At 36.3% G+C, this 18,801-nt stretch overlaps 3 protein-coding genes across 3 annotated transcripts; 1 reads left to right on the top strand and 2 right to left on the bottom strand.

Moving 5' to 3' along the window:
- The first annotated feature begins 474 nt into the window (after window positions 1-474).
- LOC121254997 (protein MICRORCHIDIA 7-like) lies at window positions 475-6,087 on the top strand. The gene is made up of 17 exons (XM_041155294.1): window positions 475-549; window positions 706-740; window positions 837-915; window positions 1,126-1,218; window positions 1,350-1,434; window positions 1,662-1,737; window positions 1,904-2,032; window positions 2,663-2,761; window positions 2,884-2,985; window positions 3,708-3,869; window positions 3,963-4,058; window positions 4,558-4,609; window positions 4,731-4,842; window positions 4,927-5,154; window positions 5,271-5,379; window positions 5,538-5,660; window positions 5,746-6,087. The coding sequence occupies exons 1-17, from the start codon at window positions 480-482 to the stop codon at window positions 5,812-5,814; spliced, it is 1,719 nt and encodes a 572-aa protein (XP_041011228.1). The 5' UTR covers window positions 475-479; the 3' UTR covers window positions 5,815-6,087.
- A 964-nt stretch (window positions 6,088-7,051) lies between these two features.
- Window positions 7,052-8,768, bottom strand: LOC121256375. Its single transcript, XM_041157152.1, has 2 exons — window positions 8,040-8,768; window positions 7,052-7,937 (listed from the first exon to the last, which is right to left on the bottom strand). The coding sequence occupies exons 1-2, from the start codon at window positions 8,200-8,202 to the stop codon at window positions 7,297-7,299; spliced, it is 804 nt and encodes a 267-aa protein (XP_041013086.1). The 5' UTR covers window positions 8,203-8,768; the 3' UTR covers window positions 7,052-7,296.
- A 1,135-nt stretch (window positions 8,769-9,903) lies between these two features.
- On the bottom strand, window positions 9,904-10,776 carry LOC121254104 (glutaredoxin-C1-like). Its single transcript, XM_041154066.1, has one exon. It carries the CDS (start codon window positions 10,555-10,557, stop codon window positions 10,174-10,176), a length of 384 nt encoding a protein of 127 aa, XP_041010000.1. The 5' UTR covers window positions 10,558-10,776; the 3' UTR covers window positions 9,904-10,173.
- Between the last annotated feature and the right edge of the window lie 8,025 nt (window positions 10,777-18,801).

Genomic DNA, 18,801 nt, shown 5'->3' with positions numbered 1-18,801 from the left:
GCATGCACGTTGCATTCAAACATGAAAATTATATATATAATATGCCCTTTTTTTTAATGAGAATATGATCATGGCGATAATGCATCTTGAAGCACCATGCTTTCCCAAAAAGAAAAAGAAGGAAGATACTGGGAACTGTTCATCTTGTTATACTGTTGAATTGCCTATGATCATGATAAAGCGAATCAAGTTCATGATGTGAAAATACAAATATTATTTATTACTCACCAAATTGAACTGACTTCTTGATTAAAGAATTAAGTTTAATTATGAAAAAGTGACGATCAATCATACATTTTTTTGTTAGTTCGGATTCTTCAGTTTCTACCCTATCATGGGATTGAGAATTCCACCACTTTGGCTCTTGTATGATCTACTTTGCGGTCTTATGTAACAAGGAATTGCTACAGCTAAATGTACTAATCTGTTTAATTTTAAGTATATTTTGAACTTATTTTATTTAATATTTTGCAGTGGGCATGGATCACGTCAGGGTCCATCCTAAGTTTCTGCATTCAAATGCGACCAGCCATAAATGGGCTCTGGGAGGTACATATAATATATAGATAGTCGTTACAGCGTGAATATGTTAAATTATTTCCTTTCCTGTTTGTCCCTTTTTATTTCCTCTCTTCTTTTTCTCCCTGGATATTAAAGAAGGTTATGCATAGAAGAATTTACTGACCGCTGATCTTAATTGCACAGCTTTTGCGGAGCTTCTAGATAATTCTCTAGACGAGGTATTTACATTTTTTATAACTTCAAAAAATAAAAAAGAAATATCAGATTGATTGTCATCTCTTCATTTATTTCCTGATCAACTTGTAATTGGTCAGGTCTGTAATGGAGCTACATATGTTCTCGTAGATGTGCTGGGAAACAAGAAAGATGGTACTAAAATGTTGCTAGTAGAAGGTACGTACGTACATAAGTAGCTTTTATATTGTTTGCTTTTTTTTTCGTTTCGATTGGTTTCTGGAGGTTCTTTGTTTATATTCTTCGTCTTGCTCTAATAATGTTGAAAAATGCTCGGGAAGATCGTTTGGCTTCTCTTTCCTTTCATTTATTTCGAATTTAGTATCCTGATTTATTAGAATTTATTGGGTTTCATCGTTTTGGCTGCAGATAATGGTGGTGGAATGACTCCTGATAAAATGAGGCAGTGCATGTCTCTGGGCTATTCTGCAAAAAGCAAAATTGCCAACACCATTGGTCAATGTGAGCGATCTTTAATCACTTTCAAAGGATCATACTCACAAATCTTATGTAGAAATAATTGGCTCTCGAAACAGTACGTACTCCTGCCGAAAACTAGAATCTTTACTTACATTTTCCCAACTCTCTTCCAGATGGAAATGGGTTTAAGACGAGTACAATGAGGCTAGGAGCAGATGTTATTGTGTTTTCACGCTGTCTAGGGATTGATGGACAAAGGTATAAGATCCTTTGGTTTTTGGCTTTCTTATTCTGTTCTCGGTATATTTATGGGCTACATGTATATAGTAACCGTCTTTAATCGTTTGACAAATATATTTCACCGTAATTGCAATAAGGAAAGTTGCTGAAGAACATAATTATTGCTTTCTATGAGTTCTTGCAAATGGTTTGACTTTGTTTGCACGTCGACTTCAAAACTAATTTGTTTGTATTTATTGGTTTAGCCTCACACAAAGCATTGGAATGCTATCCTACACATTCCTGAGGGGTACTAAAAAGGAAGATATTGTGGTCCCAATGGTAAGAACACCTTTTATGATTATTGTGCGTATATACTTGTTTTGAGGGGTTTCCAGAGCAAATTATTTTGGTTAACATTCTTCAGGATGCTTTGTAATTATCACTTCTAGAACATCCGCATTGGACTATCCTCTTGTATCACTGATTTTTTATTTGGAATGACAAGATTGATTACGAGCATACAGGACAGCGGTGGAACAAGATGATACGATTTTCACTAAATGACTGGAATAGGAATTTAGCAACCATAGTGCAGTGGTCACCTTATGAAAGTGAAGAAGATCTTCTTAAGCAGGTGAGTCTTCTTGTGTTTACTACAATTTTATCCATTTTAGTCTTTGTTTGATAGATATTTGGTCTACTTTTATCAAAGTGAGGAAAATGGAAAAAAAGAAGGCGGGGGGGGGGGGGGGGGGGGGGGGGGGGGGGGGGGGGTTACCAAACATAATGGCCAGGGGATTTCTTACAAAGGAGAAATGTTCCGTTACTACTGACTTTCACTTTTAGTACAACTTAGGACTTGCTTGAATATTATAATAGTAGCTCCCTCTTATGAGGCTGCTTTCTCTTATGGAACACGAAATTTTGAGTATGCTCTGATAAGATTGAGTACGCCAGGGCTTCATGTTTTAGATCTGTTTCTATGTATGTGCGTGAATTGAAAATCAGAGTCCTAATGATTGCAGCAACATTTCTTCTCTCTGTTCTGAATTGTACCGTGATTTGTTGGGCTATAACTGAGTTGTGCGTTTCCGTCACCGGTGTAGAGCTATAACTGAGTTGTGCGTTATAACTGAGTTGTTGGGCTATAACTGAGTTGTGCGTTAACTTGTTTTTTTTCTTTTTCATATTTGATGGGATCCTCATTTTATAGTTGTATGTCTCATCATCATTTTATCTCGTTTTCTCATTCTCTACCACGTAGTTCGATTTCCTGAAACATTGTGGTACGCGTATAATAATATACAATCTTTGGGAAGATGATGGAGGAAGTCTGGAACTTGATTTAGACACTGATCAACATGTAAGTTTCTAACCCTCTTCCTTTTCATTTGCGCATTTTATTTCTTCCAAAATTCATTCAAACTTTAAAGGTTGTTTATGCAGTTCTATAGTGCTGAACATGTATAATATTTGACATAACAGGATATTCAACTTAAAGGAAATAACCGAGATGAAAAGAGCATACAAATGGCAAAAAGATATCCAAACTCTAGGCACTTCTTAACTTATCGACATTCACTAAGGGTATGTGTAAATTTCTTGCTCGAGTTTAATACGAAATGTTGTTGTGCTTATCGACATCCCCTTCTTAACTCATCTTAGTGTATGCGTAAATGTCGTTGTGCTAAATCTCATATTGTCTTGATTTTACTAGCATGGTTTTCTTATTGGCAAGTACTTTTTGGAAAAGGGTCTTAGAAAGATCTGTCAATGTGTAATCTATATATACCATTTGAACTGTTTCATAATAATTTTTAGTTTTGTCGATACCCTTGAACTCTGGACATAATCTTCCAGGTTAGTTTCCAAATTGTACTATCAAATTGCAGAAGTAACTGGCATTCCAAAGGGATTAATTTCTGTCGTGGCGATTTTCATCCCTAAATGTGAAAATTCAATGTGTTACACGTTGTTAGATGATGGTTGTCTAAAGTATATATAAGCATGGGCTGTTACAGGTTGGGAAGAAAGTCAGGCCCCTTTGCAGATCGAATATACATCCCTATTTGTCTTTTAATTTAGCTAATGGAGTAATTTTCTTGTTGGTTTAGCTGCAGTCTTTGTTTGTTAGTTTGTAGCCTGAGTGTCGGATTATATAGGGCTCTTAGTATATTTTGTTTGAGCAAAGCTAATTGGTTATTGGTAGGAACTGCTTTTTTTTTGTTTAAGAAGTTGAAGTTATCAGTACAAGTCTCTAGTTTCCTGCTACAGTTACTGACAACATCTTCTGATCTTGTACCTGCCAGAGTTACGCATCAATTCTTTATCTCAGACTTCCTTCTAACTTCAGAATTATTCTGCGTGGGCAAGATGTTCAACATCATAGCATAGTGAGTGACATGATGTTATCACAGAAGATAACATACAAACCTCAGTATAATCCAGAGATAATGCCAGGAGCTTCAAATGTAATGCTAATATTTAATATTTGAGTACTTATTTAGCATAGTTGTCCGCCTTCCACTATTGTAACCTGTTTTTGTTCTTATTGCTGTAAACAGATGGTTGCCGATGTGACTATTGGATTTGTAAAAGATGCAAAATATCATATTGATGTTCAGGGGTTCAATGTTTATCACAAGAACAGATTAATCCAGGTTTGTTTTTCTTGTTCTTTGTACATCACGTACTGTATTATAGCATTCTTCCCATTGATGAATCAAGCAAAAATGGTTGAGACTAACCCTTCCTGTCATGATTCATGGGGGTGGATCCTTTTGTATGTGTCGATTGACTGTAAATTGAATAGAACTATTTCAGCTTGTACAGAGTAATATTTTTGGACCCATCCTTTCTAGATGTCCAGATTCTAGTTTCTTTCCATCCATAATTACGAATTCATGAGAAAAATAAAAACTTTTGCCAGTGATATTTTATGACTATTTCACCTTAGACCTGGTGGTTCTGCATTAAATTAGAAGTAGCGGCAGTTTTAATGGTTGCCATGATTGATAAAGGGAACAAGTAAAGTTTCATCCTGCTGGATTTCTAATGTATAATAAAATAAGTTTTTTTTATTGCATTCTTGTCATGTTTTAACTTTATATTCTCTTTTATTATGTTCTTTGACGCGCAAATGTCCTCTATCTTTGCCAGCCATTCTGGAGGGTTTGGAATGCTGCCGGGAGTGATGGTCGCGGAGTTATTGGTATTGTTTCTTCTCAGACTGAAATCCCAGAATCTAGTAGTGTTTGTGACATTGTCAGGAGTAGTTTTAATGTCGTCATTAATTCGAATTCACTCTTGTTATGCCCTCTTATGCAACACAGGTGTATTGGAAGCTAATTTTGTTGAACCAGCTCATGATAAACAGGGCTTCGAGCGAACGCTTGTGCTTTCAAGACTCGAGCAACGATTGGTGTTGATGCAAAAGAATTTCTGGTTTGTTTTCTTCTACCGTGTCCATACCTTCAGAAAATCTAGGAGGAGATGAACAATCTAATCTCTAAGAACTACTTTTCTTAGGTCTACAAATTGCCAGGAAATCGGTTATGCTCCAAGACGACGTCCAGATAAAGAAGCTTTGGAATCTAAGAGAAGGAAGTCCACTTCAGGCGCAAATAAAAGATCCCGACCCCGAGATCGTGCAATTGAAGATGGAGTTTTGCATGAAGCACCACCACGTTCAGATTCAAAGGTAGCTGCCATAAGCGAAGTTCGACACGTAACCCTGACAGTAATTCAAAGATTGTAATCAAGTTGGACGAAGATGATAACGAATCTGACAAAAGGTTGTATTATTGGTATTGTTAGATTCTACGAGCTCATATTGCTCGACTGTTGCCATTTGTGTTTCCATTTATAACCAGCTTTGAAATTTTATCCTTTTTCTTTGCCAGATTGATGGAACTACAGGTGACTGAGTTGCAATCCAATTTACAGCAGGAAAGAAAGAAGTGTAAAGCACTTGAAATTCAAGTAAGCAAACAGTGGATTTTTTATTTTTTATTTTTAGAATCATTTATCCAAAGAATGGCTAGGATTGGCAGCCAAGTTGATTACACCTTACTGCTTGCTTATGCAAGTTGGTCAGAATTGCATGTTATTGATGAAAATATCAATTGAATTGTTATCAGCTTCAAGAGAAACAACAACAAATAGAGGAGCTGGATAAAGAGCAAGTAGTTCTGGTTGATATGATCTCTGAAGAAAGGGGCCGCCGAGATGCACTGGAGGAGAAATTGAGGAAAAGTTTGAAGGTTAGCAAAGTTTTAGCAATCTGTAGATCATAACGCAATGAAAATGTTTCTTTTGCTAATTAATGAAGTAATTTATATGCTGTAGGATGCATCCACGACTATTGATTTCCTGCTTGACAAGGTGAATCGGCTGGAAGAAGGCAGGAAGGATTAAAGCTGCAATCAAAATTAGGAATACTGGAGGCTGGAGCAGAATTAGCTTATGTCTCTGACCAGCCTTGATGATCAATACACTGTTGCCTCACAGATAGAGTAGTGCGTTCATATGGTTTGTGATAAGAATATAAAAGAGGTTGTGTTCCACCTTAAATTTGATGTATATATATGGAGCACAAACCCCTCGTACATGCATGTATAAACTTTTTAGATGCTATTAGGAAGCTATTTTTGTTGATACAAACGATATTATATTTTGCATGAATTATTAGATTTTTTTGTACTTTAAACTATGCTTTTACTCTTTTTTTTACCTTAATTATTCGAAATATGAGAAGCCAGAAAAAAAAAAGGGAGTAAATTATCAGATTACAACACTTTGAAGATAAAGAAAAATTTAAAATTAAAATCTTTCATGTTATTGATATGACAAGACTTGATTTATTAGAAAATTTTAAAATTAAAATCTCTTACAAATTAAACCTTGTCATGCCAATAAAATGGAGAAGGTGGTTTGGATAGAAGTACTCAAAGTTAAAAATTAAAATACTTGTTATAAATAATCAACCTCAAAGGTCCACATCAACCATATGAAAGGTTAGGACACGAATACATGATTAGTTCAACGAATGGTGTTTTTGCTACCGCCGAAATACGTTGGATGGCCACTCATGACTCAACTTAAACGAGAAAGTTTCTTCAAAAAAAAAAATACTTAACCAAGACATTCATGGGCCTTGGCCCATTCAAAGCTCTGGCACTTGAATGTTTCCCCCCATAGGGCCAATTTATGGTCTTCAGACCCAAAAGGAGTTTTAGTTAAAATGAGACTTTTCGGTTTCGAGGCACAACGGTAACAGCCTCTCGCAAGTCGCCAGCCTTGGCCTGTGTTAGAAAATCATGGGAAAAGTCTCTGGGCATCTTTGTTTGTAACAAAAAACTCAAGAAATGCAAATAGCTAAATTATAAATAAAACAACTGTCAGAGGAAAGTGTATAGTTGTATCTTGTCGGCTTGAGCATGCTAGCAATTGACACTGTCGTATGGTTTACATTTTGTCTCCTGGGAAGGGTGGTTTGATATGTAGCTAAACATTGGTAGTTCATTTTACCCATAAATTTATTGCTTGATAGTGTTGTGAAGGTAGGGACTCACAAGCGAAAATGAGAAACTGCGTCCACAGGTGCGTGGTTGATGATAACATGAACAAATTCGTATCTGTTTTGACGATCTAATTATGCAAAATATCTTGTAATTTTTATATGCATCTGTCTTCCAACATTGATAATCAAACATTATGTTTGACATAGACGAAAAAAAGAAGAAGTAAAACTGTAATCATGGAATTTGGTTTTGAGGGCTAGTAGGAGAAGATGGAGGGACATATGGTATCCAAGTTCTTGGGTCCTCAAGATTAAATGTTGGTGGAGGTGGAGAGAATGTAGGGATGTGAGGTATCCAAGTTCTTGGGTCTCTTAGATTAAATGCAGGTGGAGGCGGAGGGGAAAAAAGAGATGTAGTAGGTGGAAAAGGGGGAATCGTGGGAATGGAAAGGGCAAAGATGGTGGGTTTGGAAATGGTAATGGAGGGAAAGGAAAAGATGGAAAAGGAGGAAGTGGAGGGAAGGGCAATGAGGAGAAAGGTGGTAGTGGAGGAAAGGGCAATGGAGGGAGGGGGGTAGTGGTGGGAAGGGAAATTGAGGTAAAGGGGGCCAAGGGAATCCACTTGGTGGGAAAAATGGAAGAAAGCACTTTGAGGAGTCCAAAGAGTTCTGCAATTCCTTCTGATTTCCACATAAGGTAGTGTTCTTCTTAGATGGCCAGAAACTCAGTGCATTCAAGTTGTATATGCAGAGATTATCTTGCTTAGACTTGACTGATATCACATTTGACGTGATCTTCAAACCAGGGACGTTGCAGGCTGAAGATGGGCTCCCTATCAAGCTAGCCTGGCACAATGATGTTACTGCCAGACCTTCTACGCAATTCACCCCATCGATTGTTGGTATTTCTAGCGTATATACTCCGTGTTTATCTGTGGTTCTGTTGACTGAGAATGTGATCTGTTCCGTGGTTTTGGGTGAGTTTGCTCTGAATTTGCACTGTAATTGAACATCTGCACCTAATCAATCCAACAAAAGCACACATTTGAAAAATTGGAAGTTGAATTTCATTCGAAGTACGAAACTTTGAGACCAGTTTTTGGTTTTAAGAGCCCAATTACCTGGCATGAAGTAGCTGTGCCTAGAGAAAGTGTTGCTGGAGCAGATATCACAGTAAACCACACCCACTACGGTGATCCGAGAGACAGGATTTGGTGGTTGAGCTAGGAGTGAAATTGGATGAAAGAACAGAGATGCAAAAAGGAGGAAAGCTACAATATCCATGGGAGCCAAATTTGGAGAAGGTGGGAAGAAGCTTCTAAGAAAGCATCAATAGTATAACTGATGCTCCATAAAGGCATCCGAAGCATTACTATATAGGTGAGGAATTCTGATCACTGTGCATATAATGAGCCCGTGAGTAGTGGGTGCCAGGACCAACTGTAACCAGAGAGCTAAAATGCTTTATCTATTCACTACAAACAAAGACATGTGAAGAACCGTTTTTGGCAGATTGCGCAGTGGAAGAGAGTGTGAAAGGGTTATAGCTCTGTAGCAGATTAACTAGTACCTGTAGGGTTTGATTTGGAGGTCTGTAATTTCCCATGTTGGAGAACACCAAAGCTTGGAGGCCCATGTTGCTGTGGAAGATTGAAAATTTTCGTTGTTTCTGCAGGGAAGCTTGCTTGCTTTCTGACTCATTTCTGTTTCTTTGCCTTCTGTCTGTGGCAACAAACATGCTCCCATAATTTCATCAAAACAAGATGACAAGCGCAAGGCTATCGTGTTGTACTTGTTTGAATATAAAAGGTAAGATGGACCATGTTCCGAGTTGTCCAATTTACTTGGCTAGCACTACATTTTGGTCTCCTTTTTGCTCTAGGGTAAACATTCACTTCTTGAAGCATCTAAAGTTGTATTTGAAGCCGCAAATGCGTGGAAGTTTGGCGGATTCTCATCCACAAAAATGTGGATTTTGGCTCTTATATTTGAGATGAAACACACAGCAAACGACATTGCAATGATCATATTTGATTTTTCTGGTCCTTTGTGAGTTGTCTTTTGCTAAAAAAAGAATTATTTTTGCCCCACCAGCACAAGTACAGATTTCACTTGTGGGCACCAATTTCTTGTGGAGCTAAATGTGGTCAGGAATTATGATATAAGATTATGTTACAGCAGCATTCATTTGCTAACTTGTACAGTCCAATCGTATAAAATATAAAAATATATATATGACAGCACATGGCACGTGGCACATCTTTATCTTTCAGAGTATAATATGATTCAAGTGGGAGGGAATGATTCAAGTGGCTCTCTCTCTCTCTCTCTCTCTCTCTCTCTCTCTACGAGTCCAAGGAAATTGATTGGCCCATAATGTTTAAATACTTAACATGAGAATGTTTACAGTCTTTCTTTCTGTTGCTAGCCCATGGAAATTGGGCCATGCTTGACCCTTAGTTAGCTATGTTGGTTACAATGGAGTTGAAGTATCATATTTTAATTTTAGCTTAACAGCGGTAAATGTTAAGTGTTAACGTAATAAAAAGGCAGTAATTTCTTTTAAAATCAATGGCAGAGAATGAGATTAAAAGAAGCCAAGTCAACCCCTTGACAGGTACATGACAGTTGATGCATCCATAGTTAAACAGTATAGCCTCTTAACTGTTCCCACAAAATAAAATATGGCAAACATCTACAGAGCTGAAGGCATCATCTCACCGTCCACCTCATTATATCTCCGTACATATCATCTATAAAGAAAATTAACAACTAGATGACTCGATTACTACTTGAAGGGCCATGCGTACGGACACCACTACATTTTGCCGGAAAAAGTTATCTTCCTTAACCATCCCAACCATCATTGCCACGAGTTTCCTGGCCCAAATCACACATAATTTGTTTTATTCTTTACTCTTTGATGTTTTTTCCCCTTCATATGGGTGTCAACTACGATAGATAGAAAGATTGAAACCATGTCAGTTAATGTAAGCTTAACTTTCACCTTCCATTCCCCTATACAAAAGAGAAATTTCAAACACATTAATAGTTAATACTCCATGCAACATCCAGTACTACACATGTTAGACATTAATCAGCTCTTTATATCAAAGATTAGTGCAGGAAATCAACGCCAACAGGACACTAATGTATCTGACGTTGGAGATCATAACAATCAAACCCGCTCCTTCATTTTCTTTCCTCTGTATGTATAAATTCAAAATTCCTGGGGTCTAACTTGTTCTGTCACCCTCAGAGCCAGAGGGCTCCAGCCTCCTTGAGAAGTGGGACTAGGGTCCCATTAATGTGGGAAGCCATGACTCGGTCCATGGCACCAATCAGCTTCCCTCCAATGAAAACCACAGGCACAGAACCGGGAGAGTTTCCGAGCAGCCTGACCAACGCCCTCTCGATCTCTTTGCCTCTTGGGTCCTGGTCCAGCTCGTACACCGTCGGGTTCACGCCCATACCACAGAAGAGCCTCTTCACAGCGTGGCACATGCAGCAGCTGCTGAGGCTGAAAATCACCACCGCGCTCTCGGAGGCCAGCCGCACCACTCGTTCCAGTGGGTCAGGACCAATGCTCCTCACCGGCATATAGTAACCCCACGAGCACTCAGCAGCTTGGTAATGCATTGTTCTATTAAATTTGACTACGAAGCAGTGAAACAAAGATTAAAAAAAAAAAAAACTTTAGACGTTGGACGCAGAAGAGATATGGTCAAGGAAAACAAAAAAAACACTCGATGAAAAACGTTGGTTTTCGGTACCGTCCAGATGGGAGTGTAAATGGGTGTGGTTTTATAGGAATTGGGTAGGAGAGGGTAACAGCGGTAAATAAGTGGAGTTTGTCTGTAGTTGTCGCAGCGCGTGCGTGAAGGTTCTCGTGGTTTTTGCTTCAAAAGGATTGTTGTCTGTACTGAGTAGCGCGCGAGGTGTAGATAAGGACAATATGGATTACTCCAAACAGTAAAAGCTATAAAGTGTGAAAAGCAGGGATTGTCAGCTATGGAAGGCGGCTACGGATGGGTATTTGTATTTGTCTACGCTGAAGGAGAACCGAACCGTATCATGAGACTCCGTTTCGGAGCAAAATGGTGCGTTTTGATGATTCAGGCGCTGGCGGAGACATGGGCACAGGCTTTTACAGGTAGAGGGTTTTAAATAGACGGCTGTGTCCGTCCTTGTTGTCGGACCCTAAGACCGAACCCTCGGCCTCTGACGTGACCATTACGCGCATGTTTTTTGGGTTTTGCATATGGATTCTCAACGTTCGATCAGATCATGCTCATGCACATGAATATTGGTGATGATCGAAAAGCATCCTCGGGTTTGTCACTGGCTTTGACCTACTCCCATCCCATGAAAGCTGTAAAGGAATTAAGTGCGGAGATTTTTATTCGTTTGATTATTCAATTTATTTTATCTTATTATTATAATTTTTTTTAATTTTAATATAAAATATAATAAATAATTTAATTTTTTTAAATCTTAAAATAATAATAATATAAAAAAATAATATTTTATCAACTCAACTCAATTCAATATTTAAACACAATAATCTATTTGAATGTTCCATTAAAATATGCTTTACTTTTACTACCCTGCCTTTTCCTCAGTTAATTTCTAAATCTTCTATAAATATCGAACGAGAGCTTGGGTATAGAAACTTGGAATCTGCTTTAACGTTACAGTATTTTAATTAAAATTAAATAGGCTTATTTATTTTAATTCCCTGCTTAGCATATAATTTTTAAACGTAGCTATATATATCTCACGTAAATGGCATATGGACGAACACAATAGGCATTCATAAGTAATTGGATAAAATCCAAATACAACTGATCTGGTAATTCCACGCTGGCCTTTTGTGACAACCAAGATCAGTAATACAATCTGGAGCATACATGCATGCACTTCCATTAGAAGCAAGCCATAGATATACAGTACTGAAGTAAAAGACTCAAATTAAGCACAGTTAAGAGCTTTTCATAAATCATCTACAACCGTTAATTAAAGATAAAAATTAAACACCTAGTTAGCCATCTATCCTGTGGCAGAATTAAAGAACTCATAGCAGTCATCTGTCATCTTTCAATACCAAATATATTTTAGTACTGCTTGATCATATGTTATATATATATATATATATATATATATATATATATATATATATATAATAGAATAATATTAGGTATAAGTTTTAAATAGACAATATATATAAGTTTTCTTTTGTAAAAAAATAGATGTCACTAATAAAGAATAATATTTTTTTTTTTTACATTCTTTTAAAGTGAAATCTATTTTTTTATAAGAACTTGTATGATGTTTGTCTATTTGAAACTTGTACAAATAATTTCTCTATATGATATGAAACAATCTCATTTACATATATATATATATATTGAGTAATGCTACTCATCATTCTATTTCTTTTAATCTCCTGATCATCATCTCATGTTATGACATTAAATAATTGGAGACTATTTATTACATTTCACTTGTGAAGCAATGATCTAATAGTACATCATAGGATGATGAGATTTCTCGGGATGATAAATAAATTTCTTCATATATATTTATCTATAAAAAAATTAGATACAAAATTGACGCATATATATGTTTTAAATATGCATGGATGGAGCAATTGCCCCCAACAAAATATATGCATTAAATTTAAAGATCGTATGTGTGTGTGGATCGACTCGATCGAGCCCATTTTAAAAATTTCCAGAACGTATATTCCAATGAATTAATACCACTGTTCATATCGTTAATTAAACAAATAAAAATAAATAAATAATACTAGAAAAGAGGGACTTATTCCCTGCTGGTTTGTCCACCTAAAGCAATGACAAAGTGGCAGTTGTGATAGAGAGAAAAGGGCAAGGCGTGCCCTGCAGCACTGTCTGGATCGGGCGGCGGGTACGGATATGCGCCGAGTACCGGCGAGATATGAGGATCTGATTCCATTCAAACCGGCAGAACCCGGTAGTTCCGACTCCAAACTTAGGGTTCTTTTGGTTAAATAGTTAAAATGAAATGAGATGTTTTATTGAAAATTGAATAAATATTGTTAGAAATATTAAAATTATTTTTATTTTGAGATTTGAAAAAATTAAATTATTTATTATATTTTATATAAAAATTTAAAAAAATTATAATAATGATATGAGATGAGATGAGGTGATATGATTTTTTATATCAGACCGACCTTACTTTCTAGCTGCTAAAAGTGCATGTCTTCTCTGTTTGGGAGAAAATCAGTATTTCTTTCTCGATCGGTCTGTCTTTTTCTCTCACGGTTCTTAAGCGTCCAACCAAATCTCTGAAGGCTCGATCCTTTGCTTTCATAAGATCATTCACCCAAAGTTCTGTGGAGAAACGCTTTTTTTTTTTTAATACAAAATATTACTGTTTGAAACAACTGCATGTATCGATCTTTTTTCATCAGGTTACTGCAACGAAAGAAACCTGCAATTTGCTAATTGCCGTACGTATCTTAAGCCTGATGATCAAGCACAGGACAATACAGAAATGTCTCTGAAGATTCTCCATATCTCCATCGTCTCTAATTATTATTAGATAAATGATACTGGGTGTTAAGTGCCGCACAATTTATTTGATAAAAATAAATAATTATAAATTTTATATAAAAAATAAATTAATTAATTTTTTAATAATAAATTTTATTTTTTTAAAAAAAAATTACATAATATTTATATATTTTACGATTATATCTATTATTATTATTTTTTTATTAGAGGTCTCTTAAGCCTGATTTGTATTCTCAACTCATCTCAATTTATTTCAACTCATTTCATTATTATTCATTACTATTCATTAACTTTAACTCATAAATTTTATTACTATTCATAATTTATCTTAATTAATCTCAACTTATTTTTGAATTTAAATTGCATTTTAGTTATTTAATTACCTAAAAACTGTTCGGTAAAATTTTCACGAATTGTGTCTTTTAACTGCCAAAAATAGTCATTAATTCAAGCTACTACTACATAGCATATACAACACGGATCCCGAAGAGCATACATGTCGTGTTGCGCAGTCATCCATACGTCATTGTTGAGAAAAATATCAACCACAAATTGTGCATTGTTTATCTTATTAATAGAGAAAGTATGTGGTACGGAAAAATTTAATTATAAGTAATTTTGTTTAATATGTGTACTCAATTCAATATGATTGATTAGAAAATAAATTTTATTAAAAATAATATTAATTTAAATTTAGAATATAAAGATAATAGCATTAATACGTAAATTAGTACGCAAACTTACTCTTACATAGCAAAACTCATTTGATACAATCAATTCTGCTAAGTAGAAGCGATTTGGGAACCAAACTGTGTACCAAGCTGACCTAGTGTTTTCAATTAAAAAAAAAGCCAAAAGAAGAAATGAAAAAACGAACAAAAGATCTTTCACCTGCTCCTCCTCCAAAGTCAGTTTTAGAAGTGCTCATTTTATTTCCCAAAGAATAAATGGTCTCTTGACTGCACCCTTTTATCTGGCAGTGGGGGAGCCCATTTCAACTCCGATTCATCCTCCGTCGTCGATTTCCACCAGTCTTCAACCCAAAGACTGCTCAACCTTGACCTCAATCTTCCTCTGCCAGAGGTTGCCTGATTTCTTCAAACTCTACCTGATCATAAGCGAAGATTCGAGTTTTTCGGACGTTAAATTCAGTATCCGAGTTTATTTCTCAGTTTTTTACCTTTGTTTTGGGTTTCGATCGAGATAGAAAGCAGATCTCGTTAGTTTGGAGAAAGCTAGCTGACTTGTTGAATGGATTCGCCGATGATGACTACTTCGTCTTTGTACATAGATAACCAAGCTCTCCCTTATTTTTGCAACTAAGATATCTATCTAGACTTCTCACTGTTATTCAGTCATTATTGCTAGTATGTGTTGTACGTTGCACCTTTGAAAAGAAAATTAAAGTAAAAAAATTTCTTGCGCCATTATCTCTATCTTATTCCCTCGTTTGGCAATTCTAACGGAATGCACATTCAACTGGTGACCCAACATTCTTTTTCACAGCACCCAAACAATTGTTAAAATCGAAATCTTTCGAGAGAGAAGGAAATTAAAAAAAAAAAAGACATTTTCGTTTCACTCATTTTCCTCCTGCCCAAACACGGTTTTTACTATTTTTGGTTTCCACACGTTAGATTTGAGGTTGTGCAAGAACGAAGAGACATGTCACCGGCATTTTTGCGTTTCTCATAAGCTCTATGCAAACGTGTAGTTTTTTATGGGGGGTGTTTATCATTAGGGAAGTCTAGGTGATTGCATCACAACAGAAGCCCGCAACACATAGGAGGAGCTTTGATTTGCTTTGCTTTGAGTTTTGTTTTTTTGTTTTTGTTTTTGTTTTTGTTTTTTGTTTTTTGTTTTTTTCTGTTTGGCGTGAATTTTTAGAGCACAAAAACGAACCGTTTCATTAAAAGAAACTCCATATTAACTGGTTGGTCACTTCGGTGCGCAAAAAGGCCTGTAATAAGATTTTTCCTTATACAATATAGTAGTAGTGAAATAGAACAAATTCTAAATCAGAACAAATTCTAATACATCAGAAAGTAATTGAAAACATAACAAAGTTTGATTGAATTAGTCTTCTAAACTCAGTCGGCTACCTTGGTTCCTCATCTTTAACACGCCCCCGCAAGTCTAATGAAGTAGAAACTATATTGAGCTTGGAATGAATTGTTGTAAACCTTGATGAAGACAGATGCCTAGTAAATATATCCGCTAGTTGATCTTTGGAGGACAAAAACTTGACTTCAATGATTTTCTTGGCAACCATATCTCTGACAAAGTGAAAACCAATTTCTACATGTTTTGTACGAGCATGAAAAACTGAATTTGCTGATAAACATGTTGCTCTTATGATGTCACACCATAAGATAGGAGGTTGTGAGTACGGGTGCTACTCGCCCCCACCCTCGCATGGGCGGGGTGGCGAGTTTCGTCCTCGTCCACTGCCCCGCAGTGCGGGGGCGAGATACCTCGTCCCGGATAACTGGGTGCGGGTGGGGGGGGTCATCCGTCCGCCCCTACTGGGCCAAAGGCCCAAAAGAGGTTGCTGGCTCTGAAATGGGCCTAAATTGGCCCAGAAACAACTTCTGGGCCATTTTAGGCCCATAAAATTAGAAGTTTAAAAAAATAAAAAAAGAGTTAAAAAAAGAAAAAAAAAATTACATGAATAAAAATAATATATACATGATATAAATTTATATAATTAAGACTCCATTGAAGTACTATTACAGATTAATAATCTACTATCTAATAAACTAATAAATAATAATAATAATAACTAAGCTATTGTTAAAATAAAATGGAAAGTCTAAATAATTACAAAATTACAAACAAAAAAGTGTCTAAGGGACATTGTATCAACATTACAAAATTACAAATCAAATACATAATACGTACAACTAATTCAGATTTCAATATTTTAAGAAATTAAGAATCTAAAAATAAAGGCGAGTTGTTTGGGTCTTTGACTGTGACATTTGGGGTGGCCTGGAAGGGTAGTCTTTTGAGGTTTGAGCACATATTCATATTTTAGTGGAGGTAGACATTGCCTGAGTCGTCTTTTGTGTAGTTACAACAATCAATACTAAAATTAATATTGATAAAATTGAAATGAATATAAATAAACCAAAATAATAAAATAAAAACAACAATTACCAGATGGTCCAGATCCAGACTGATCACCACCCTCTTCGTCGGTCTCTTTAAAATCTAAAACATCCGAAACATAAATATCATTTTCCATCGTCTAACTTTGTATGCATATCAATGCCTCCACAGTTGTAGGAGATAATGAACTACGGAAAAGATCCAATATGCGCCCTTTAGTACTAAAGGCAGACTCGAGGCAACGATGCTAATTGGGATGACCAATATACAACGGGCAATCTCAGAAAGGATAGGATATTTCTTTAATGTTATCTTCCACCATCCTAATATGTCAAAACCATCATCGTCTTGAATAAGATCCCCTGACAAATAATTGTCTAACTCTGAAACCACCTCCATAGATTGACGAACTAGTGTGGGATTATGTGCGAGGGTCTTAATCCATGCCAATTTACGCTTCTTTGTTGCCCCGGTGTCTGGAGGAGGTGTTGGGATAGGTGTAGGTGTAGTAGATGCAGTATCACCCATAATTGCATTAAACTCATCATATAATTTATAAAAGGTATCTCGGGTCATCTCACCAATAAGATCAGTCCATGCCTGATCGTGCACAAGTCTCAAACCATATAACATGCTTGAAATTTTCAGACAGGGATCAAGAATAACAACCACATATAAAAAAATATTTAGTCTAGTCAAATCTCCCCAATACTTGTCATATTTGACCCTCATAGTCAATGTCATCCCCTCGTCCTTAGATTGTAACCCCTACACATGTCGTCTAATTCTTTTTTCACCCTACATATTTGTTGACAAAATTTATGGGATGTAGGGTGCAAAGAAGCATATAACTTCAATGTGACATCGTAAAAAAGTCTGAGAAAATCAATAAAAGTAGAAACTACCTCCTAATCATCATCATTAGGCTTTCCTAATCCCCCGTGCTCATCAAAGTATTTGACATATTGAATGTCTTCATCACCCAATAATTAAAAGGCTTGCCTTATATTCTTGAGCTGCTTCCAACATCAAGAAGGTTGAGTTCCATCTAGTAGGAATATTAGTACAAAGACCATTCTTTGATGTTATGCCCACAGTTTTTGCAGCAATCTTGAATTTGCCCAATTTAGAAAGAAAAGAACTCACAAATTTCACAGCCAGTCTAACTCGTGTAACTGAGTCATAAATATCTTTCAACCCCTGAGTCACAATTAGATTCAAGATATGTGCAGAACATCTAACATGCAAATATTCACCATCCAAGAATGTCTTATTTGTCTCTCTAAAATAAGTTTACAGATATCCCAAGGCGACATCATTAGACGAGGCCTTGTCAACCGAAACTATCAAAACCTGTGCCAACCCTCACTCCTTTATTGAGGCCCCCTAGGCCTTCCCAATCGTGCCACCCTTGTAATCAGTTATTTGATAAAAGTTAATAATTTTTTTATGAAGAATCCAATCAGAATCAATGAAATGAACAGTCAAAGATATACAATTGAAATTTTGGACAGAAGTCCAAGTATCGGAAGTGAGGCAAACTACCAAACCCGCCAATTGGCCCATCAAAACATATTTATCTTTCCAGTACATCTTTTTAATATTTTTTGCCACAGTGTGGCGAGAAGGGAGTGTAAATCTAGGTTCCAATTCTTGGACAAATTCTTGGAACCCTCTCTCATCCACAAACTGAAAATGTAGCTCGTCTATGATAACCAGACAAACTAACTTCTTTCTACACTCATCAGTATTATATTTCGTATACCTCTTCAACGTTGGACCCCCACTACTCTCATCCACCATTTTTTTAGTTCAATTTCTAGTCTAGATTGACTCTTCTCCAGTAAGAAACTTAATATTGGATTCTTCTTGCATTGTTCCTCTAAATGGACCTTTAACTGGGATGTACCATATTTCCTATAGTGACATCCATATATTTTCCCACAACAATTACATTTAGCTTGGGGGTTATTATGGTTACCACCCTTTAATTTGGTAAAATGGGACCAAACTACATAAACAAGTTTTTTGCTTTGTGTGGGCTTGGGGGCGGGGCAAGGCGTACTCTCACTCCTAAGGGTTGGAGTAGGGTTAGATTCTGGGATAGGGGTACTGGTAGGGGTAGGAAAGCTATCAATGAAATCCCTTCGAGAAGACATTCCTGATTCCACAACACAATAAAAAATTATAAAATCAATCAACACATAATATA

This window comes from Juglans microcarpa x Juglans regia, chromosome 3D (assembly GCF_004785595.1).
Source record: "Juglans microcarpa x Juglans regia isolate MS1-56 chromosome 3D, Jm3101_v1.0, whole genome shotgun sequence".
Lineage (NCBI taxonomy): Eukaryota > Viridiplantae > Streptophyta > Magnoliopsida > Fagales > Juglandaceae > Juglans > Juglans microcarpa x Juglans regia.
Note: the sequence above shows the minus strand (reverse complement) of the source record. Positions and strands in the feature narration are given on the sequence as shown.